The sequence below is a fragment of the Taudactylus pleione genome, unplaced genomic scaffold, assembly GCF_031769625.1.
Source record: "Taudactylus pleione unplaced genomic scaffold, aTauple2 ptg000331l, whole genome shotgun sequence".
NCBI lineage: Eukaryota > Metazoa > Chordata > Amphibia > Anura > Myobatrachidae > Taudactylus > Taudactylus pleione.
Window position 1 is genome coordinate 1,449,981 of NW_028284732.1, and position 24,952 is coordinate 1,474,932.

The 24,952-nt window shown below is 43.1% G+C and overlaps 1 protein-coding gene across 2 annotated transcripts in view; it reads left to right on the forward strand.

Annotated features, from left to right (window-relative positions):
- ABI3 (ABI family member 3) overlaps positions 1-24,952 on the forward strand; it is a 70,589-nt gene that overhangs the window by 42,247 nt on the left and 3,390 nt on the right. For both annotated transcript variants that reach the window (XM_088443553.1, XM_088443554.1), the window contains exon 7: positions 7,972-8,079. In XM_088443553.1, the coding sequence (XP_088299679.1) occupies positions 7,972-8,079 (108 nt within the window). The remainder of the gene's footprint in view (positions 1-7,971; positions 8,080-24,952) is intronic.

Sequence of the window (24,952 nt, forward strand, 5' to 3'; positions counted from 1 at the left end):
CATGTTGGCATGCTGTAGTTTTCATTACGATAAGTTGACATTATAAGGGGTATATTTATTAAAGTGAAAGTTTTTAGAAATGGAGATGTTGCCCATAGCAACCAATCAGATTCTACTTAACATTAGCTAGCACCTTCTAGAAGATAATAGCTATAATCTGATTGGTTGCTATGGGCAACATCTCCACTTCTAAAACGCTCACTTTAGTAAATATACCCCTAAATGTCAACAAATCATACCTAATCATATTAGCATACTTGTCTACTTCTTACTTTATGTAGTGACTTTCCTCACAGAGGCAAGACCAATCATAGGGGCATCTACACAGTACTTTAATGAGCATTCCTCAACATATTTTGTGAGGGTAATGAAATATTGGTTGTGTCATTTCTCATTCTACATATGTCTCTCCATACTGTAACCACAACTGAACCCACTGTGTCCCTCACATACTACAGTATCCAAAACTCTGATCTTCCCCTATATACTACAGTTCCCTAAACTGAACATTTACCCCTCCCACAGCTTCTCCAAACTGAATTTGCTATATCCGCTTCCTACAGCAGCTCCAAACTCTGCCTGCTCTTCCCTACCTCTTTTAATGCTCCCAAACATAGGGCCTGATTCAGAGCCGGACGCTATTTGCGCTCGCTCGTCCAGAAAAAAGGGGCTGGCTATTTAAATTGACCGTTCGCTCTTTGCGGTCTGTTGACGCCTCTATGTCTGAACGAGCGAACAAAACATGCGGACGTTTTTTTTACAAAACGCACCCTGGCCGCTCGCATCATACGTCAACTCCGCTATTTATTAGATTAATCGAGTACATCGAAAGGCGAATGAACTGCTCGCTATTCATGTGGTTGCATTTTTCTACCGCAATCATGCGAGCAGTTCAGGCTAAAAGACACCCAACTGACGTGGTCGATGACACTGCTTTGTTAATTATGCACACCCTTAAAACGCCCGTTTTGACCTTTTGGCACGCCTGCATTCGGATCTCCACTCCCCGTTTTCAAGCACCTTCCCCTGTTACCACCCACAAACGCCTCATCCTGTCACTCAAATTAGCAGGCATTCGCTATTTTGCGAACACACGATTTTTGGCCGCACTGACTGGTTCGCGCATGCGTACTAAAACCCATACGCATGCGCAGATGTGCGAACATTGCTCGGAGCGAACGAGCGGCCGCTTACGGGCGGCTCTGAATCAGGCCCTTAGCCTGCTCTGCCTACCACCTACCACAGTGCCCCTAAACTCAGCCTTCTCTGAACCCCACCTCCTAAAGCACACCTAATGGTTACTGTATGATACTTCTGCACCTCCAGTACTGTTATTTACAACTCCAATAATATAATATATATGGTTATTACCAGTGGCGTTTTAAGAGAGGAGAGGGCCTGTGTGCATTCCCCGTACAGGACCCCCTCCTTTCTCCCCGGCGGCCGGCAGCCGTTGACCAGCCACAGCAGAAGCAGTAAACTCTGGGCACTAGAGTGTGCCCGGAGTCTACTGCACATGCGCAGAATGCCGGAGAAATGGCTGCGGCGGCCATTTTCTGGTGTTCTGTGCAGAGCTAACACCCGATGCGGGACCACGGACAGGTGAGTTTTAAATAATATGGGTGCAGGGTGTTCGGTGCGGGGCCCACCTGGACCCGGGGGCCCGTGTGCCTCGCACACCCTGCACCTATTATAGATACGGCCCTGGCTATTACATAGAAACATACAGTAGAAACATAGAATTTGACGGCAGATAAGAACCACTTGGCCCATCTAGTCTGCTCCATAGTTAAAATATTGTTACCTCAACCCTTATTGATCCTTACTTCTTTGAAGGATAGCCTTATGTCTATCCCATGCATGTTTAAATTGCTCTACTGTTTTAAGGTACCTATCCACTAGAAGACAGGCAAAAGACTGCACGATTACGACATTGTAATCGTGCAGTCATTTGTCAGTCTGTGATGTGCCTAAACTGAACGAGCAGTTGTTCAGTGTAGGCACAATCAATCATCTGCAAACATGCTGAACCAGACGTTATCGTCAGGTTGACCAGCATGTTTGCACGATGATAGATGCCCAAAAGAGCAATTTTTAAACAATCTGCAAATGATTTTCAAATGATTTTCAAATGATTATCGAACGATCGAACGATACCGTTCAATCACTCATTTTACCACCTTTGATGGGAGGCTATTCCACTTGTCCACTACCCTTTCTGTGAGGTAATTTCTCCTCAAATTTCCCCTGAACCTACCACCCTCGAGTTTCAGAACATGTCCTCTTGTTCTAGTACTTCTCTTTCTTTGAAGAATGTCTCCTTCCCTTAACTTGCTAAAAACCCTTTATATATTTGAATGTTTCTATCATGTCCCCCCTTTCCTTTCTCTGCTCCAAACTATACATATTAAGATCTTTTAGTTTTGTGGTGTAGACATTGCACCATTTTAGTTGCCCTTCTTTGTACAGTCTCTATTACATGATAGACCCAGGGTTGGACCAGCCCACAACAGGGGTACAGGAGAAATCCCTGGTGGGCCCCATTGTCTGAGGGCCTCACCACTTGTTCTAATGTCAGGTTTCAAACTGTGCACTTTAATTAAACATTGTTACTATTTTAGAGGGTCGGTTACATGGTCTCTAATGTCTGTGCAAGCCTCTGTGGGGGCTTGCGTCAACTCCTGTGGTAACAGACCACACCCACAAGCATGGGTCCTTACCACTGCATTCTCTGGTGAGCCCTTCATGCTCCAGTCCGAACTTGGACACACCTGTAATGTCTAAACAATGGTATTACATGACACCTTTGGGTACTGATACAGTTACCCTCTAAAAGCCCATTCTTACCTTTCGCACCAACTCTTACATAATGAATAGATGTCGACAATCCTCTTCTCACATCACAACTCAGTGACTCAGCTCACACTGAGGCCCTTATTCAGAGGCGGTCGGAGGATGCAAACGGTTGCTCAGAAACTGGGCGGCCTCTTGCATCCTGACCGGCCGCCTCTGTTTCGGTCGTTAGGCTGTGGGTTAACACCCACAGCTCTAACGACCGCTAGGGTGATGGTCGCAATGGTCATTGACCATCGTGACCATCGGGGCTTACGACGAGACCCTAGGGTAGGGTCCCACTTGTCGTAAGCCCCGGAGAGCTTCTAGCTCTGTCAGAGCCGGAAGCTCTCCACTGACATCACTAGTGATGTCAGTGGGGCCTCCCCCAAATGGCAGGTGTTCCCATGGGAACGCCTCCATTTGGGCTGCCACCCCCCCTGGCCCGCCTTCCAAACGGGGCGAGCTGTCAATCAACATCGACAGCTCGCCCCCTTTGGAAAGAGACCTGCTACGACCGGCGCTGTCGGTCATAGCGGGTCTCATGCATGCGCACGAAGGAGCTGGCTCCCTCGTGCGCATTCACACTAGACAAACATCGAGGCGGCCGTGCAGTCGTAGACCGTACGGCCACCTCTGAATAAAGCCCTGAGTCACTAAGGAGGAAGAGTCAGTAACCCCTCATTCCTGTCACCACAGATCTGCTCCCTGCAGCTCATACCCCAAAAGACCAACAGTTCAAGTACAGATCTTAGCACATCCTAGAACGGTATATTTATATATCGACTGAGCGCCTCTGGAGAAAATTGTTCTCTCACACTTCCTCCATTTTAAGCTAATTCTGTCATCCTATAGCTCCACTCTCTCACTTTGCTAAACAGTTATTATTCAAGGCCATCAACTGTTCGCAGTCCTATAATCTTTGCCAACTGTTTGTTACTTTCATTTAACCTCCTCGCCCCCCCCATCCACTCTTCCCCTTTCCTTCTTCACTCTGTGCACTTGGCTTTACCACACATTTCCCTCCCAAAATAGAATGTATTCACCAGGAGATCTCATCTCTTCAGGTTCAACCTTCTTCCCCCATCTGACTGGGACATAATAGTTTGTGCTCCTTCTCACCACTCCTGGGAAGAAGTCCATACCCTCCTCTTTTCCTCTTCACTTTCCTCTTGCCTCCCTTGTCCCTATTCCCTCCTGCTACTTCTGATATTTCCCCCCAGAAGCATGCTCTCACATTTCCCACTTTGTCAACATATCTCCTCTGGCACATTCCCCACTTTCTTCAAGCATTTTATGGTTTCCTGCATTTTGAAGAAAGCCTCACTTGACCTTTCCTCCCCTTCTATTTACTGTCCCACCTCTCTCCTATTTGCTTTCAACCTTCATGAACACATTGTATACAAAAGACTCACATCTTTCCTCTCCACCCCTTTGCCTTGTTGACCCTCTCTAGTCCCGCTTTTGTCTATTCGTTCCACCAGAGCTACCCTCACTTATGTGATTAATGACTTCCTCACAGCATGGTTGACCACCCCTTTCTCCTTCAAACCCTCCTCTCCTCAAATATGAATTACACCTATTGTCATGGTCAGCCAGTCTCCAGATAGCTCAATCTGATACCTCTGTCAGTGATAATGGTTAAATCAGCACTCATTGTGAATAACATGTTTCAGCTGCTACCATCAAGGGTTAATTGAAGGTAGCCCTTGGATTTTACTTTCACACAATTGATTTTCAAACAATAATGGGACACATATGTATGTATCATAGACCTTAGCAACCCTAAAGGCTTATCTGTACCTGGCAAGAACTGCAGAAAGCACACTAAGATTTAGGGTTTACAAAATTACTCTAATGTATCAAATGCAAAAAATTATTACATAAAAGACACACAGATTAATGTGCAAAATAATTTCAAGAAATAAATAGGAATAAAAACAAAATAAGTCACTTATTAGAAATATGAAAAGTACTGCCATGTGGAGGCCACTTAGGAGGAATGGACCAGTCTAGTCTGCACAGACTTCTCCAAAAAGTTGAACAACAATTGTTGAGGAAGGGTCTGCCAAGCTCCCACCTTCTGGTTAACTCTCTCAATGGCAAATGTTAAGGAATTCTGTGACTCACACCCCTTCTTCTATCAGAATTATACGGGCCAGTTTTCATATATTTGTAGAGGGTCTATTTCAAGTGACCAATAGCTGCTACCCAAGAGATGGGATGCATGTTCGTCAACATACCATGAATATTTGTGAATGTCTTGTCATGTTCTGGTTTTACACAAACATTGGCATAACCATCATAAATATGTTGTCTCTCTCCTGATCCCCTGCACAACACCCACTCTTTTGGGAAGAGCTTCAATCAGAACACAATCTCTGTCAATCTGGACATAAATAGTTATTTGCCCCCATCCTGGTCTGGGTTGGCTTCAATTGGTTCAGTGTTTATAAAGCTCATTCTACCGATCAGCCTGGCTCCTGTAGACTTGGCCACTCTTCCGGGCAGCCAGGAGCACCATATGATATTAGGGAGCATTCTCGCCATTCTGGGAGTGTAGGCAAGTAGGATGTGATGTAGTAATATGGAAGCATTTGCCCTCTCTGGCTACCTAATGTATTAAAAAATTTTTATATAATACCAGCAATCTCCATACCACTTTACAATTGGGAACAAATGCGGTAATAATACACAGTCATGAAATAAGACTGGTTATTTACAGATAGTCAAAGCGATAAGGCGGCCATGAATGCAAGCTGCAAATGTGTTTGCAATATAATATACAATATAATATACAAAGAACAGTTGGTACTGTGGCCCTCATTCAGAGGTGGTCGGAGGATGCAAGCGGTCGCTCAGAAACTGGGCGGCCGCTTGCATCCTGACCGTCCGCCTCTGTTTCGGTCGTTAGGTCGACCGCTAGGGTGATGGTCGCGATGGTCATTGACCATCGCGACCATCGGGGCTTACGACGAGACCCTAGGGTAGGGTCTCACTTGTCGTAAGCCCCGGAGAGCTTCTGGCTCTGTGATGTCAGTGGGGCCTCCCCCAAATGGCAGGCGTTCCCATGGAAATGCCTCCATTTGGGATGCCACCCCCCCGGGCCGCCTTCCAAACGGGGCGAGCTGTCAATCAACATCGACAGCTCACCCCCTTTGGAAAGAGACCCGCTACGACTGGCGCTGTCGGTCGTAGCGGGTATCACGCATGTGCACGAAGGAGCCGGCTCCCTCGTGCGCATGCGCACTAGACAAACATCGAGGCGGCTGTGCAGTTGTAGACCGTATGGCCGCCTCTGAATAAAGCCCTGGGTCTCAATTTACAGATGTGAATGAAGAACCCCAACTAATGCAAGTAATTTATTAATTCAAAAAGATGGCACATGCATTTTTTAAACAGTCTTGAGTAAAAACAAAGGGCCTGATTCAGACCCACTCGCGAGCGGCTGTCCGCTCGCAAGTGGGTCGATGTTATGCACTGAGCATGCGCACGACGGAGGGAGCTCCGTCGTGCGCATGCGCCAGACGCGACGAGCGAAGGAAAGTCCTTCGCTCGTTGTGTCCGATCAAAGGGGGCGTGCTGTCAATGTTGATTGACAGCACGCCCCCTTTGGTGGGCGTGCCGGGGGCGTGCCTCCCTGACGGGGGCGTCCCCACGGGAACGCCTCCCGTCAGAAGCCGGCCCACTGACATCACTAGTGATGTCAGTGGGAGTGATTTTGGCTCTGATAGAGCCAAAATCACTCCGGAGCTTGCGGTTGAAAACCTCAACCGCAGGCTCCGGCTCGCAATTTCGATGGTCGCGATGGTCTCGACCATCGCGGCCATCACAAAGCACGCTCGTATAGCCTGTGGGTGGTGACCCACAGCTATACGAGCGTCCAGGAGGACGCTCCATGAAAATGGAGCCCGGCCCTCATTCAGAGCGTGCGCTCTGCTCAGAGCGTACGGCTCTGAATGAGGGCCAAAGTTTTATTTTTGTTTTTGTTATACTTAAATTTTATGATTTCTGTTATTCTCTACTAACTTACTTAACTTTCCACTACACAACTTACTTTCAGCCCAGTGTAGTACACTCAAATCAATGCCTGGGTGTGTGAAGGCTGCTCAGCTTACACCTCACTTTGGGCCTGATTTAGACCCACTCGCGAGCACAGGACGCTCGCAAGCGGGTCGATGGTGCCCTACTGCGAGCTCCGTCGTGTGCATGCGCGAGACCCGGCTAGTGATGGGGTAGCCGTCGCTCCGGGTCTCGCACCAAAGGGGGCGTGCTGTCGATGTTGATTGACAGCATGCCCCCTTTGGTGGGCGTGCCAGGGGCGTTGCTGCTAGACGGAGGCATTCCCATGGGAACGCCTACCGTCTGAAGCCGGCCCCACTGACATCAGTAGTGATGTCAGTGGGAGTGATTTTGGCTCTGATAGAGCCAAAATCACTCCAGGGCTTGCGGCAGCGAGACCCTACTGCAGGGTCTCCGTCGCAAGCCCGATGGTCGCGATGGTCTTGACCATCGCGACCATCATCATGGACGCTCGCTATTGCTGTGGGTGGTCACCCACAGCTATGCGAGCGTCCAAGAGGCCGCTCCATTTTCATGTAGGAGGGCCCTGATTCAAAGCGAGCGCTCTGGTCAGAGCATCCGGTTCTGAATCAGGCCCTTTATCCCCTGCCTTAGTTCCCAAAAAGGTACATGCACAGCGCTGACTAATGACCTGCCATGAGCTAGTTAAATGCATCTGGCCTGTCCCACTAGAGAGTACAGCAACTGCTTAACTATCCCCTAAAGAAGGAGTGATGGAGTTAAACCAGCCAATCAAAATGTGAGAGTGACTGACAAAATAGGCAGGAACAGCAACCAAGCAGGTCATTTTTCCATTTCTTTTGCATGCCATATACTGTAAGCAAATTTTTTTTTTCTGGTGAGAAAAAGGCGACAATGTCTTTCAAAATGGCTGTAGATTGCAAACCTGAATTCCAGAGAATCATTTAAACTTGTGCACCCAAATACAGAATGAAGTGAATTCTGCTAGATTATCTCTAAAAAGTACTTTACTGAATATGTCACCACATATGCACACTTATTTTTCCTCTGTCTGGGATGAATCACCGATTAAACACATTCTCCATTTCTTTGTAGGTTCTCAGTTCCCCATCTGCAAATCTCTACAAAATATCGATGATTCCCTGCCACTACCTCCTGTCCCAGACTATAAAATATTGAGTATGCTGCAGCTCACAGAAAATGGTACAGTATGTCATTCTGGGTATGATTGGCACAATTGAGCATCTCACTGTACATAATGACGTTGTTGTTTGTGTGCATGGAAATCTCTGTGTTTACAGAAGGGTGTATAAGCATGTAAGTGTCTACTACTGTGTATGTGCCAGTGTGTGGTTTATCCATGTACACTGTCAGTTTTAAGTACTGTTGGAAGACATATGTTTTGTGTAAAGATAATATAGTACACTCCTGCTCCGATGTAGTAGGAGTGAAACTCAGAGATGTGACCTACACACGTCACTTAAAATACATGCACAAACAAATAAATACTTGAGCGCTCCTCCTTCTGAGGTATATAACAAAACTCAGTCAATAACAATATAAAAAAGTCCAGAATTCTTGATAATATTCCCAGATGACGAGTATTTTCAGCAGATCTCTCACATTCGGGATGGTCATTTTCAACACACTAGTAAATACCCCTTCGGTGTCGTACAGGATCTCAAAGAAATCACAAAATAGGATCTCCCATAGTGCAGAACTGTCAACTTTATTACCACTTAAAATATTTGCATAAGACAAGTAAAAAGCATAGAATAAGTAAAATGGAAGCGTACCTCAAATTACTTTTTTAGAAGGACACAGTAACAGGTGTTAGGGGTGATATAGCTACCCCAAAAGCAGTCCACCTTCCCCAGTACAGGTCCCTCCTAGGCTTATAGGTAGTGGCAGCTCCCATAGACCAACACATTTCAGCTAAGCAGCCTTTGTCAAGGTAAGTCTCTGCTATTTGATCGTGGACATAATGCATATAGGGGTTTGTTGCTAATCCCACCCACCACTATGTTTCCGGGTGTGGTTCAGTGAAAGATCTATATGACTATTTCCTGTCTCTTGGGTAATTTCTATTGAGGTCCCTCGCAGGCCCTTTAGTGGAGCGCAATATTTTTAAATCCTTAGTATAGTTTATTTTCATGGAGTATAACCTGCGGTCATGCGTTCCATCTCTTGAAATGCATGACACTTCTGTCATGTGATTCATTCCCATGCATCATCAGCTATTTGATGCGGCTGGGAAGCCGTATGGAGGATGATGGTAGCACGGGAGCTACTTGATGCGGCTGGGAAGCCGTATGGAGAATGGTGGTAGCACGGGAGCTACTTGATGTGGCTGGGAAGCCGTATGGAGAATGGTGGTAGCACGGGAGCTACTTGGTGTGGCTGGGAAGCCGTATGGAGAATGGGTAGATAACTGGAGTCCAGGTATAATGGAGGATGACTGTAACTCCGGTTAGGACCAGAGGGTAACTGGACTCCAGGTGTAATGGAGGATGACTGGATTATCACTGGATAGGACCGGCAGGTAACTGGACTCCACATAACTGGAGGATGGCTGGTTCACTGGTGTGAACCAGTAGGATTTCCAGATGCACCAGGTATAACTATTAGCAGGACTGCTAGATGAACTGGTCTGGGAACCAGCAGGTTTTCTGGGTATGCCAGGTATTACTGTTTAGCAGGATTTCTGGGTATGCCAGGTATTACTGTAAGCAGGATTTCTGGATTTGCCAGGTATTGCTGTTAGCAGGATTTCTGGATATGCCAGGTATTGCTGTTAGCAGGATTTCTGGATTTGCCAGGTATTGCTGTTAGCAGGATTTCTGAGTATGCCAGGTATTGCTGTTAATAGGATTTCTGGATATGCCAGGTATTGCTGTAAGCAGGATTTCTGGATTTGCCAGGTATTGCTGTTAGCAGGATGACTGGTCTGAGAACCAGCAGGTTTTCCAAATGCACATGGGGTTGCTGACAGCAGGAGCCTGGGATACACTTGTACACAGAGAAACAGATATAGCACAATCTGTACACCACAGGAAGTAACGAGATGTTCAGGCACAGTATGCTATTAGAGGAGGATGTATATACCCTGGGTCTGGCAGGAATTGGTGGATAAGGTCAGGTGGTCTGGTAGTAGCACTCTGAGTGGTGGAGGGCACAACATGCAGAGGGAGCAATCATCTCTGCAGTAGTGAGAGTCAAAACTACACCTGCGATTCCAATCCAAATCACACACACAGAAGTGTTACAGCCAGTATGATTTAGAGCAGATCTCCCAGGCAAATTGCACACACAGATCCATGGAGAAGCTGGCGGAGGTAAATCTCAAGGCAAAAGGTAAAAACTAGCCAGGGTTGTGACAGTACCCCCCTCTTCATGGGTGGACTCCGAACACCCAAATAAATACATAAGAGAACATGGAAAAATGAGACGTCAGGTAAACTGAAAAACTTTCTTCCAAACATGACATTCCAGGAGCTTCAAACACAGGGACACCATAACTCTAGAATACATCTCTTCAGACACATTTTATTGGGATACATGGAGTGGAAATTCTTCATAAAAGAAGATAGTTCAAGATCTTCGACGATTCTTTTTGCTGCGAGAACGTTTTGTGCCAACTAACGGACATGGGATCTCTGGTAACTCCTGTGGAAATACATGACAGGGTCAAACAACAGATGGTCTTCAGGGAATGGAGAATTATCGTGTGCATGATCGAACTCAGATTCAGAGTCAGTATCTAAAAGTCGAATGGAAGGCTTAGTAGGACTTGAAAACTGATAGGACTCCTGGGAGGAACTAAGTGAAACATGACCAATTTTGATGGTGTTAGATGGTTGGTTCCTAAAGGTTCCTCGAGACTTCTTCTCCTGGAGCAATTGATTCTGTACCTTACAAGCGGCATATTGGAGCCTAACCTCAGAGGGTGACAACCTCTCACTAGAAACTTTGTCAGAGTCTGTATTTTGGGAGGTACAGTTGTACGAAGGTGACAAGGAGGTGGGCGCACATCTCATGTTCAGGGATGCCGATTCGATGGTGCTGCTTTCCTTGGATGCTTGGAATTTAGCTGCTGGCCCTTGAAAACTTGACCTTGTTTGGACTTCAGGGGAGTGGAGGACTGAGCAGAGGATGAATTCTTGGTAGAACAAACAGACTGCTTGAACAAAATTTTGGAACTGGGAACTTTGCTAGAATTTTGTTTTACAGGGTTAGGACCAAATTCTTTGGTAACAGCTTCACTGAAAGTCTTTATATTTAGAAGCATTGGATCCTTGGACTCAATGAGTGGATTAGCCCACTCCAAAGCTTTCCCTCTGAAGTGTAGGAGAAGGTATTTAATGAGGTTAGTGTCTTTGATACCAGAAGACGAATCTACACTCATTAGGGTTTCATATTACTCAAGAAGAGCTGCATATTGAGTCAAATCTCCATAGAAATAAATAGGTGCAGGGGTGTCCATTGATTGCTGTCTTACTGAATTCTTTCTAGGAACAGAGATATTACCACTTAGAGGTTCTTTAGTGTGATGATTGGATGATTCAACCAAACTTGATTGATGTTCTTTCTCAGACATGAGACTGGAAACCTCCTCCAGGAGCATGGAACTTGAAATCCCCTCCTGGGGTGCGAGACTTGAGACCCCCTGCTGGGGTACAAGACTTGAGACCCCTCCTGGGGTATGAGACTTGAGACACCCTCCTGGGGTACGAGACTTGAGACTCTTCCTGGGATCGGTGATTTAGACACCCCTCCTAGGGTTACTGAGTGAAGTCCCCTGTTGGGACAAGCAGAATCCGTGCTGGGACCGGAACAGGCAGAATCTGGGCTGAGACCGGAACAAGCAGAATCCGCGCTGGGACCGGAACAGGCAGAATCCGGGACGGGACCGGAACAGGCAGAATCTGAGACGGGAATGGAACAGGCAGAATCCGGGACGGGACCGGAACAGGCAGAATCCGGGCTGGGACCAGAACAGGCAGAATCCAGGCTGGGACCAGAACAGGCAGAATCCGGGCTGGGACCGGAACAGGCAGCATCTGGGGCTGGGACCGGAACAAACAGAATCCGGGATGGGACTGAAACAGACAGAATCCGGGCTGGAACCAGAACGGGCACTGAGACGTTGACACTTGGAATTACTGTTGGAGTTGCAGAGGGAACAGTCTTTAATGAAGTGGTCAGAACCCCTACAATAGAGACAGAGCTGTAAATCTTTGCACCGCTGGCGATCATCTACAGAGAGCTTGGGGTGCGGGTAACTTCGATGTCTCACTTTACTTGGTATGGAAGAATCTTTGGTTCTTAGGGATTGCAAGGCAGAGGTTTTAGTTCAGACAGAGGTAGCTCTAAGAAACTCGGGAATGATCTGAAAATTTTTTATGAGTATAGCTTGTAGCTGTTCCAGCAGTTGATGGAAGGTAGTTAGGGGTTCAGGCATGACTTGAGCATCATCTAGCCAATTAGTCAGAATTTGCAGAAGCTGTAGCACTTGATGCTGTACCACCTCCTGTGAATCCAAGCGAGTGAGCAGGTTACGGAAAGCACTTGGTACAGTATTATGTGCTTGATCCGCCACCATCATTGGGCCTGAACATACTGTCACAATTGGTGTCTGGGAGTTACCTGACTCAGGTGATGAACTGGATTCAGCGGAGACCGGCTTGACTGGAATCATGGATGACGTTCATAGCTCTATTGCATAAGAATTGTGTAGCAGTGAGAACTGCCTTTGGTGATAAATTACAGGAACTAGAGACTTGAAACATTGGAGTGGGACCAATAGGAAACTTGGAGGAACCAGACTGGGACTGGCAGGAAGGTTTGCTGAGCTGGACGGGGTACCAGTAGGTAGACTTGGTGCGGCTGGGAAGCCGTAAGGAGAATGATGGGAGCACGGGAGCTACTTGATGTGGCTAGGAAGCTGTATGGAGAATGATGGTAGCACGGGAGCTACTTGGTGCAGCTGGGAAGCCGTATGAAGAATGGTGGTAGCACGGGAGCTACTTGATGCAGCTGGGAAGCCATATGGAGAATGATGGTAGCAAGGGAGCTACTTGATGTGGCTGGGAAGCCGTATGGAGAATGATGGTAGCATGGGAGCTACTTGATGCAGCTGGAAAGACGTATGGAGAATGATGGTAGCACGGGAGCTACATGATGCGGCAGGAAAGCCATATGGAGAATGGTGGTAGCACAGGAGCTACTTGATGCAGCTGGAAAGCCGTATGGAGAATGATGGTAGCATGGGAACTACTTGATGTGGCTGGGAAGCCGTATGGAGAATGATGGTAGCACGGGAGCTACTTGATGCAGCTGGGAAGCCATATGGAGAATGATGGTAGCACAGGAGCTACTTGATGTGGCTGGGAAGCTGTATGGAGAATGATGGTAGCATGGGAGCTACTTGATGCAGCAGGGAAGCCATATGGAGAATGGTTGTAGCACAGGAGCTACTTGATGCGGCTGGAAAACCGTATGGAGCATGATGGTAGCACGGGAACTACTTGATGCAGCTGGGAAGCCATATGGAGAATGGTGGTAGCACAGGAGCTACTTGGTGCGGCTGGGAAGCCATATGGAGAATGGGTAGATAACTGGACTCCAGGTATAATGGAGGATGACTGTAACTCCGGTTAGGACCGGAGGATAACTGGATTCCAGGTGTAATGGAGGATGGCTGGAACTCCGGTTAGGACTGGAGGGTAACTGGACTCCAGGTGTAATGGAGGACATCTGGATTATCACTGGATAGAACCGGCAGGTAACTGGACTCCATGTAATTGGAGGATGGCTGGTTCACTGGTGTGAACCAGTAGGATTTTCAAATGCACCAGGTATAGCTATTAGCAGGACTGATAGATAAACTGGTCTGGGAACCAGCAGGTTTTCTGGGTATGCCAGGTATTGCTGTTTAGCAGGATTTCTGGGTATGCCAGGTATTACTGTAAGCAGGATTTCTGGATTTGCCAGGTATTGCTGTTAGCAGGATTTCTGGGTATGCCAGGTATTTCTGTAAGCCGGATTTCTGGATTTGTTAGCAGGATTTCAGGATATGCCAGGTATTGCTGTAAGCAGGATTTCTGAATTTGCCAGGTGTTGCTGTAAGCAGGATTTCTGGATTTGCCAGGCATTGCTGTTAGCAGGATGACTGGCCTGAGAACCAGCAGGTTTTCCAGATGCACATGGGGTTGCTGCCAGCAGGAGCCTGGGATACACTTGTACACAGAGAAACAGATATAGCACAATCTGTACACCACGGGAAGTAATGAGATGTGCAGGCACAGTATGCTATCAGAGGAGGATGTATATACCCTGGGTCTGGCAGGAATTGGTGGATAAGGTCAGGTGGTCTGGTAGTAGCACTCTGAGTGGTGGAGGGCACAACATGCAGAGGGAGCAATCATCTCTGCAGTACTGAGAGTCAAAACTACACCTGCGATTCCAATCAAGGCTAGCAGTGTTCATAGACAGAGGAAAGCCCAGGTGAATAATCACTGTGGAAAGGAGAGCACAGTCCAAATGCACACAGAGAAGTGTTACAGCCAGTATGATTTAGAACAGATCTCCCAGGCGAATTGCACACACAGATCCATGGAGCAACTGGCAGAGGTAAATCTCAAGGCAAAAGGTAAAAACTAGCCAGGGTTGTGACAAGTAGCAAATATGGAGGTCTCTGTACAATTTCTGAATTTGTCCTTTATGTATATTTCTAAGCCACTATGTTTTGTGTAGCTTTTATATCTACTGGCACAAAATTGAACTTCCCAGTATATTTGTTAGTAAGCAGTGTGTTACACCTCTTTTCTTGTTATGTTGTTTTAGTAATCTACCTCAAAGTATTTTATAGTATTTTAGAGATGCATCTGACATATTCTTGGTTGGTAATATATACAAAATAATGTATATGTTTTCCCTATGACGAAGTCTTGTGGTACTGTACTTCAACTGATAGAGGAAGTGAAGATGGGTCACCTAACAAAATATCCAAAAGGCAAAACATAAATTAAACATATGGCTATAAAAGTTAAGTATGTCAATAAAAAGGGTAGCAATGTGACACTTCTCTTGCTGTTACTCGTTATCACCTGATAATCATGATCCGTTCTCTCCACGCTGTGCTTCTGATTATGAAATAACAAATATATTGTGGGCAAACAAGAATGGCAGTCAGAGTATTCAACAAACTATAAAATACTTTAGATCAATAAATAATAAGAAAAAGCTCTAACAATAAAAAAAAAGTAAATACAGGTTGAGTCTCCCATAACCAAAAAGCTTGGTATCAGGGGTATTTTGGATATCGGAATATTCTGTGTTTTGGAATATTTGCATACCATAATGAAATGTCTTAGGAATAGGGCCCAAATCTAAACACAGGATGCATTTATGTATTATATACACCTTATACACACAGCTGAAGGTAATTTTATACAATATTTTCAATAAGTTTGTGGCTTAAACAAAGATTGTGTACATACATGAAATTCATTTATGTTTCATATAAACCTTATAAAACACAGCCTATAGGTCATTTTATACTTTATTTTTAATAATGTTGTGCCTTAAAAAAGTTTGTGCACATTGAACCATCAAAAAGCAAAGATTTCACTATCTCAGTCATGCTAAAAATATTCCGTATTTCGGAATATTTGGATATTGGAGATTCAACCTGTGTATGTACAAGATGGAAATACACATGCTATTGTACTGCTCACTGGGCTATGGTAAGATTCTAGAAAATAACTTGGAACAGCACAAAATGTTTTCTCCAAAAAATAAAAAATAAATAAATATAATAATATTTTAATATCTCTTGATCAAATTAGGCACAACTAATAAAAACATTTATTATAAACAGAATTTCTAAAGAATTGGCACAAATAGGTATTCTTTATTCCCTATTTATTTATTAAAATATATGTAGACATAAACAGTAAACCTTTTAAAGGCATTATATAAAACTTATGTCCACATTTGTAAATAAACAAAAATTTCCTAATAATGAAACACAAAACCCTTGCTCTATGCTGTGGTGTCACTAGATGGCAGTGTAATGATAGAGTGTAACACAAACATTTACAATTGTGAAGTACAAATACAACCGCAAGGGGTCAGTAATGTGAAATAATGGATATTTGTTTGTTTATTTATAAATAATATGTGAATTAATCATGCAATCTAATCATTTCAACAGGGATGAAAGTATACATTTTTTATATTTTCAAAGAAAGTTTGCAGTTGGAGGAATTAAAAAAACACAGGGGTTACAGGTCCATTGTTTCTAAGTAATAAGATGATCCTTTTTTCAAAAGTAAAGCTGGGTACACAATATACAATTATTGGGCCAATTTGTCAATAATCAGGTGATGGGCCTGTATTCTCGCATAGTGTATAGGCATGATTGTTTCGGTATTTCACTGATAAAATGGGCAAAAAATGGCCACAAACTCTCTCCTTCGATTATCGAATCAGTCAGACTTGTCAGAAGACATCGGCCAAAAGGTCCATATAACATGCAGTGTGTGGGCATTCACTATAAGCTGCGGTTCACAAGCGCTGTTAGGACCAGTTTATGGTAAGGACTCTTGGCCTCCTCTGTAATGAATACCCTGTATTCTCCAACAAATTAGAAAGATAACAAGGAAAACCCATCATGTATAGATACACTGTAACAATTTCTTTTTATCAGTGTTTTGTCTGTATTTTCTGACTCATCCCAAATAAATTAGATGCATACATCAAAAGGTATCTTTGGTCTTCTCTACATAGAACATCTAGAAAATGAACACCATATACCACTTCCGATGGTACAGCACTCACCAGAAAGTAAGCAGCTACGTTCCTTTCAAATAGGTTGGTTTATCACAGCAAAAACACTGTAGTGTGTTTCCAAAACTGGAATTCCAATTCAAGTAAAAGGATTATTTTATGTCCAAAACAAAATATTTGATTCACATATACCAATCATAAAAAACTGGATAAAACATTATAAAAATATATCCCCCAAAAAAGTATGGTTTGTTCTCCTCTACTCCAAATGAATCATGAACATATTCCTCTCACCCCTCACATCCTGGGAATGGGACATGGAACAATCTTCAGATAGTTATATAACCAATGGTAGGTAAAGGTAGATTTAAACCTGGGGGTCCTCTAAATCACCAACGCATTTCGGAATATGTTTCCTTCCTCAGGGTGTAGAGGTGAAGAAGCCATAATGGCTATTTATACTCTAAAACATGACCATGTAACCATCCACCAATCAGGGACCACACAATCCAAAAAGTCCATTTGGAGAGCAGACACTAATAGATAAATATATGTCCTCTATATAAAATGTTCTCACATATTATCATAATTCATAATATATATAAATATAATTTTTCCATACATAGAAAATTCTAAAAAACATATAAATAGGTAAAATTGAATACATTTTATGGTCCCAAAAGTTGGGTTCCTTGGCACTGTCTTCATGAACATACAAACAATGAGATAGTTAGTCCATAATCCAAAAGTCAGGTCCATTGTTATCCAGAAACAGTCCTTACAGTTTCATCATCCAATCGGGGGTACTTTCCCAAAATTCAGTGTCTCCATCCTCCTCCCTATTGGTGCAAATGGCACCCAGCCAGTTGTCACGGGAACCACTCATACTCAGGTCCTGGGCGCATAGGACTTCCTCAATCTCCAGAAGAGGTGTTTTAGATCACTTCCGGTGTTTGACCCACAAGCCGGAAATATATGGAGCTTATCATGGAACGCAAGTACCGCTGATGGACGTATCAGAGTCAGAATCAATCCACGTAAAAAATAAATAAAATGTATTAGTGGGATAATTATATAGCATAGATATAAATTTACAAACCACACATTGTATGAGCTATATGTTATAGCAAATAAAGACGATCTCTTAAGACTACCAATAGTAAACTCCGCCATCAGATACCTAATAAGACAAATGAACAGGTTTAACAGCAAACATCTGGATCCAAATAGATGAATAATCAGCCTTATAAGAACCACTTGGTCTCTCGAAATCTACAATAAGTCCCTTGGGAACAAGAGTCCATAATTCATATATAGTCCTCATTTCTGTTATTGCTAATCTCTCATCATTATCATCCCTTCTCCAGCTGGATTTCATGGTTTTTATCCCGCAGAAACTCACAAGATGTTCAATATTACATTGATGAGTATTTCTAAAATGTAATGATACATTATGGAGTAAATTTACTAAGAATCGAGTCTGGGAGAGTTTGTTCTATTTTCAACTCGATTAGTTACGCCAAAACTTGGGTGATTTGAGGCTCCTGAGACTCTCCAATTTATTAAGAAGTGAGTTTAGCTGAGAGTGAGTTGTCCGATCATGAAGCAGAATGAGATTTCTCCCACGAGTAGCAGGTTTTGCAGGAGATTACTCACCCGAGATTGCAGTGTCTTCTCTCTGCAAAACTCTCCTGAGCAAGCAGCCTGCACATATCCGTGAGATACTGTATGTGTAAGCTGCTTGTGTTGTAGCTGTAAAAAAGACGGGTTAAATGTTTGTTAAAAAAAATGACATAGGGCCCCCCCTAAAGCTTAATCAGCCCCGGACTTGCCAGCCAGTCCTGGTGTCTAAAATGATGGGGAACAAAATGTGTAGGGTTCCACCATAAATTAGTAACCAACACCAGGCTGCAGGGCCAATCCTGGTTTAAAATATAGAGGGAAAAAAGTGCATAGGGTACCCCTATATTTAAAACCAGCACCGGACCCAAAACGGCCAGGCTGTAATGCCACAGCCCTGAGACCCTATTACCAGATCTCCAGGGCCAAAGCATTATCATCCCTAGCCGGTCAGGCCAAGCCGGGGATCTCAGGAGAGGTGGGGACCCACCAAAAAAGAGGTCTCTCCTCTCCCTTAACCCCAGGCTTGGACTGAAGCCCGGGGCTCTTCCCCACATCCCTGGAGCATTGGGTACTGGGGTAATAATATAAAGAATAGAATTAAACTATTGTATTTTACAGTGGGACTACAAGTGCTAGCATGCCTGCCCTTTGGCACTTGTGAAACAACAAGTGCCAGCAAGCGGCCAGAACCTGTACCCCCACTGTAAAATAAAGAGGGGGGACTTCTTTTTTCAGGGGTCCCCACCTCCCCTGAGATGTCTGGCTTTGCCTGACCGGCTTGGGCTGACAATGCTTTGGCCCAGGAGATCCAGTAATAGCGTCTCCAGGCTGTGGCACTACAGGCCATCCGTTTTGGGTCCGGTGCTGGGTTTAAATATAGGTGGTACCCTACGCATTTTGTTCCCCCTCTATTTTAAACCAGGATTGGCCCTGCAGCCTGGAGTTGGTTTCTAATTTATGGTGGAACCCTACACATTTTGTTCCCAGTAATTTTAGAAACCAGGACTGGCTGGCAAGTCTGGGGCTGGTTAAGCTTTGGGGGGGACCCTATGTAATTTTTTTTAGACTTTTAACCTTTTTTTCTATTTACAGGCAGAAACATACATGGATCACAGTGATCTGTGTATGTTTCTGCCAGCCTCGCAGATCACAGGCAGGTGAATTTTTTCACAAGTTTTTACAGGAGAGTTCTCCCTTCTCACGAGAGTTTAAAAACTCTCTGCTTGGTAAATTCCCAAATCCTATCTTCACTAGTGAAAAGGTTCTCGAGTTTTGCCGATGGTGAATTGAAGAGAGTTTGCTAACTCTCCAGTATTTTCCTGTAGCAAACGACTTCTCTCTCCCAAGTTTGACATTAGTATATTTGAGAGTGGGAAAAAATTACCAAACTCTCCAGAGTTTGCAAACTCTCCTAAACTCGATTCTTAGCAAATTTACCCCGATGAGCCTCCATCCCTTTTTTTACATTTTATACATGTTCCACTAGCTGTGTTTTAAGCATGCGGGTTGTTCTTCCCACATACTGGGCTTTGCAGGAATATTGCAAGAGATACACACAATATTTGGAATTACAGGAAACAAAGTCCTTGATTTCATATATCTTATTTGTGTGACAAGACCAATACTCTGTCATTTTATTCTCCTTGCTTCTACAGGTGCGGCACATCAAGCACATGCCCCATCTATAAAAACCCTGTGACACAATCTTCCCTGAAGTTTTGGGAATGGAAATTACACTTCTCACCACTTTATCTTTAATATTCTGTGCCTTCCTATACACAAATCTTGGTACCTTTGAAACGTGAATTTTTAATAAGGGATCTTTACTCAAATCCCCCAGTGTTTTTTCACAATATGTTCAACCTGTTTATATTGGCTCATATATGTTGTAATAAACGGGATACTTCTATTAGCTTCATCATTCTTTTTTTAATAATGTGAGTGTTTTTTAGGTCTGCTGTTCTATCCAACTGAAAACCCCTATTCATAGCTTTCTTTACCTCATCTTCGTTATATCCCTTAGCCATAAATTGGTCTTGGAAGATGGCAGCCTGTTCCTTAAGGCAGCCTATTTCTCCAGATCTGCACAATTCCTCCCTATCCATTGGAATTGGCTAACCGGAATGCTCCTCAGAAAATTCCTATGATAGTTACTTGAACAATTAATAAAGGAATTGCAATCTGTAGGCTTAACAATTTTTTTGTCTTTATCTTACCATCCTCTACATATATATTTAAGTTCAAAAAATATCAAACGTGATTTCTATATTTATGTCATTTTTATTCAGATGGATAAAAAACTCCTCCAAAGAGGGATGATCTCACCTCAATATAAATAACATGTGATCTATATAATGGCTCCAGGACACCAGACTGGTACAGAACTCATGGCCACTGCACACATGCAACTCCTCCCAGTGCGCCATGAACAGATTAGCATAGCTCGGTGCCAGCCTGGTGCCCATTGCCGTACCAGTCAATTTCAAATAAAAATCTTCATTAAACCAAAAGAAATCATTTTGAAGAATGAGTGATACACCCTCTAATATGAAATTCTTCTTGTCCTCTATCATGTCCCTATGGTCCAAAAACATTTTAAACGCCTTCAAACCTGAAGCATGGTTTATAACTGTCTATAACAAATTTACATCCGCTGTTATGAAAAGGAAATTATAAGTCCAATCAACATCTACCAATTTATTAATAACTGAAATGGTATCTCTCAAATAACAGGGGGTAGCTTTGACTAGAGGCTGTAATATATGGTCAATGAACTGGGAGAGATTAGATAGACAAGAATTTGCCCTAGCCATAATAGGGTGATCAGAAGGTTTATCTTTGTTTTTATGTATTTTTGGTATGGAAGGGTTGTCTGTAATCATGAATAGGTGTTCCTCTTCTGTGTATAGGGCCAAAAAGGTATCAAACTTCTTTATCAGGTTAGCACTAGGATTACCCCTTAATTTTATGTAAGTGTTTCTATCCCTTAATTGGCTCATGACCTCCTCATTGTAATACTCCAAATTCATAATTACCACACTCCTCCCCCCTTATCGGCAGGTTTTATTACAATATTCTTGTTTTTCATCAATGATGTAAGTGTTTCTGGTTCTTCTTTAGTAAGATTCACCTTCCTATTATATTTGAACTTGTTTTTTTCCAAGTCATCCTTTACCAGCTTTTCAAAGGATTCTATAAAGCACCCCTTTTTATGTTTAGGGTAGAAGGTGGATTTTCTCTTAAATCTGGGCCCCGCAATTACACATTCAGTATCTTTACCACTGGATGTCTCCCCAAAGTATCTTTTGAGAGTTAACCTCCTAATTAATTTTTCAATATCCATAAATATCTCAAATTCATCAGAATGATTGGATGGCGCAAATTTTAGTCCTTTTTCAAGAACCTCCATTTCACATTTTGTTAACTCATGACTACTTAAATGAAGATTTTGGTTTTCAGCTGATTTTTCTCTATCTCCAACCTTTCCTCCCCTGAGTCCCAATTACCCTTCTCAATGTTCAATCTCATTTTAGATTTTCCATTTCTACTTCTCCTTCTTTATTCCTAGCTCTATTTATTCCACCCCTTTTTCCTCACTTTTTTTGTTGCCCTAACTTGCTCACATATTGGGTATCAGGGTTAGTTACATTAAAAAATAATTTAAATCATAGTCCCAAGTACATCAAATCTATTTTATTCTGTCCAAGTGAGGGGAAATAACCTCATTTCTTAAATCAATCTAATTTTCTTCTTTATGGTTTTTCACCTGTCTCCACTTTTGGGACTCTCTATTCCTTCTATAGTGGAACTGACCATCCCATCCTTCATTATTATAGATTTTACCACACATCTGTCTAATGAATTTGGGGTTGACTCAGACCCAGATGCTATGCCGCGAACGCACGCTATTGGCACTTGTAGCACAAAGACTGAGCGCTACTTTGAGTGACAGTGCCATTTGTGGGTGGTAACAGGGGAAGATGCTTGTGAACGGGGGAGTGGTGCTGCGAACGCAGGTGTGCCTGAGCACCAAAACTGAGTTTTATGGGTGTGCATAATTAGCATGGAAGCATCATTGTACATGTCACTTGGTTGTATTTCAGCCTGCAGTGATCGCAGTGCTTGCAGTAGGGTAGGGTCTACCTCAAGCACTGCGTGCAGCTCCGATAGTTCTAATTGATCATATACTTCCTGGAGATGATGTGTGCTAAGAAAGAAAAGTGGGCGTCTTTATACTGGCATGCGCTCATGTTGCTGTTGCTTTCTAAGACCTAGAGGGCATCCTTACACCAGACAGTGCGATCGCGGAATTTGTATACCCGGCTCCTTTTGGCAGTGAGAGAGCACATCTTAGCGTCCAGGTCTGAATCATCCCCTTTGTTCTCTAAATTAATTTTTTTTCTTCGATTTCTAAGATCTCTATTATATGGTGTACTTGTTAATCTATCAAAGGGTTCCTCTCTATTGAACCTCCTTCTAGGTGGAGAAGTAGGTGGTATACTTCCATTTTTCTTCATATTATGCATCTTTTCAAAATTATCTGATGTCTCCCCTTTATTTAAATCTATTTTATCTCCTATTTCATATTTCCTTTGTTTTTTGATTTAAATATTATTTTCGTTTCTTCTACCCTTCTAATAATATTGTTCTCCATCTCTTTATAATCATTTAATCTGAGAAGGGTTCCACTAAAGTCTTGAAAGTATCAATCTCATTTTCTAACCTTCGTGATTCATTCCCTCTTTCTCTAATGATCAATTGCATCAGAGAATAAGAACACATATCTAGAATTTTTTTCCTTTCCTCCTTGAACTCCCCAGATTCGTTTTGGGATGATGGTACCTTATTTATCCTTATTCCTCTCAGGATCAACTTTTTATGGCTTGTTCACCTCTACACCCTGAGGTAGGAAACATATTCGAAAACGCGTTGGTGATTTAGAGGATCCCCAGGTTTAAATCTACCTTTACCTACCATTGGTTATATAACTATCTGAAGATTGTTCCATGTCCCATTCCCATTCCAAAGATGTGAGTGGTGAGAGGAATATGTTCATGATTCCTATGGAGTAGAGGAGAACAAACCATACTTGTTTGGGGGATATATTTTTATAATGTTTTATCCAATTTTTTATGATTGGTATATGTGAATCAACTATTTTGTTTTGGACATAAAATAATCCTCTTGCTTGAATTGGAATTCCATTTTTTGGAAGCACACAACGGTGTTTTTGCTGTGATAAACCAACCTATTTAAAAGAAACCATTTGATGAACGTAGCTGCTTATTATCTGGTGAGTGCTGTACCATTGGGAGTTGTGTATGGTGTTCATTTTCTAGAGGTTCTATATAGAGAAGAATCAAAGATTCCTTTTGATGCATGCATCTTATAGTGTATCTATACATGACAGGTTTTCCTTGTTATCTTTCTAATCTGTTGGAGAATACAGGAAATCCATTATAAAGGAGGTCAAGAGTCCTTACCATAGACTGGCCCTAACAGCACTTGTGAACCACACCATTTTATTCTATTTGTATGTAATGAGGTTTGGTACCCTTGTGAGTTGGTACTGAGTCACAGTTTGGGGGCACGAGTTTCCATATCTTACTATTTTTGTATTCACTACAAGCTGACCATACTTCTTATGATTTTTTTATGTTTACCTCATCATGCTTGTGGGCGGACATATGCAATGTATCAATCCATGAGCCAAAAAATCATAGGATTTCTTATTTAAATTGTATAGTGTGTATCACAGATATCAGGACCTTCCATTTGCATAAAAATTGTGCTGACTGTCAGTTCCGACCAAAGATACTCATAGTGTGTGGCAAGCTTAACTCTTGTGTGAGACAAGTTCTTTAAACTTGTTAATCATTTTTCCAACAAACTGTATATAATAAGTCTATATGGAAACTTATGCATGTATGCAGGTATTTCACTATTACATTCCAGTTGTAGTCTAATATGCAAAATCAATAAGTGTAGTCTCACACACCAGCATGGCTATTTTTTGGAACACCCCTCTAGAGTGTTTGTGCACCCATCAGAATGTGAGCTCATGACCTCAGCCAGACTGCAACCCCTTTTAGGAGTTTACTAAATGAGCAGCCTGAGATGGTGTGATCGTGTGGATCAATGGGAAGATATTGGTCTGCGCAGTGACTTTCCCATGCTCATAATTGACTGGTGATTGAGCTGGAGAGCTGTCTACTCCCACCATAGCCAGGCCCAAAAGACAGGCCTAGGCCCAAGTAATTTGTTCCCATTCTACCACCCTCACAGCACCCATGCTAATATGATATTCATTATCATAGTGAGGATAAACAAAATGAAAGGCCCACCCACAACCCACTTTTATACTGCCAACCAGCCCGGGAAATTTCTGGAAGCAGCACTAATGGGTATGGGTTCTGTGGAGGGTGGTGGAATACTCCCGACCAGGGGTGATCCATCTATGTTCTTATTCCTGCTTTGATATTGGTTTTAATATTCAAATATTTTATATATTATGTTTCTGAAGAAAGATATTAAGCCAATTCCTGGAGATGTTAGAATTATGTTGTCTTTCTTAAATACAGTAACTTTTATTTAATTTAAAACTCAGTGCTGTCGGAGTTTGCAACTCAAAATGAAAACTATATAGTCCTGATTATATTTA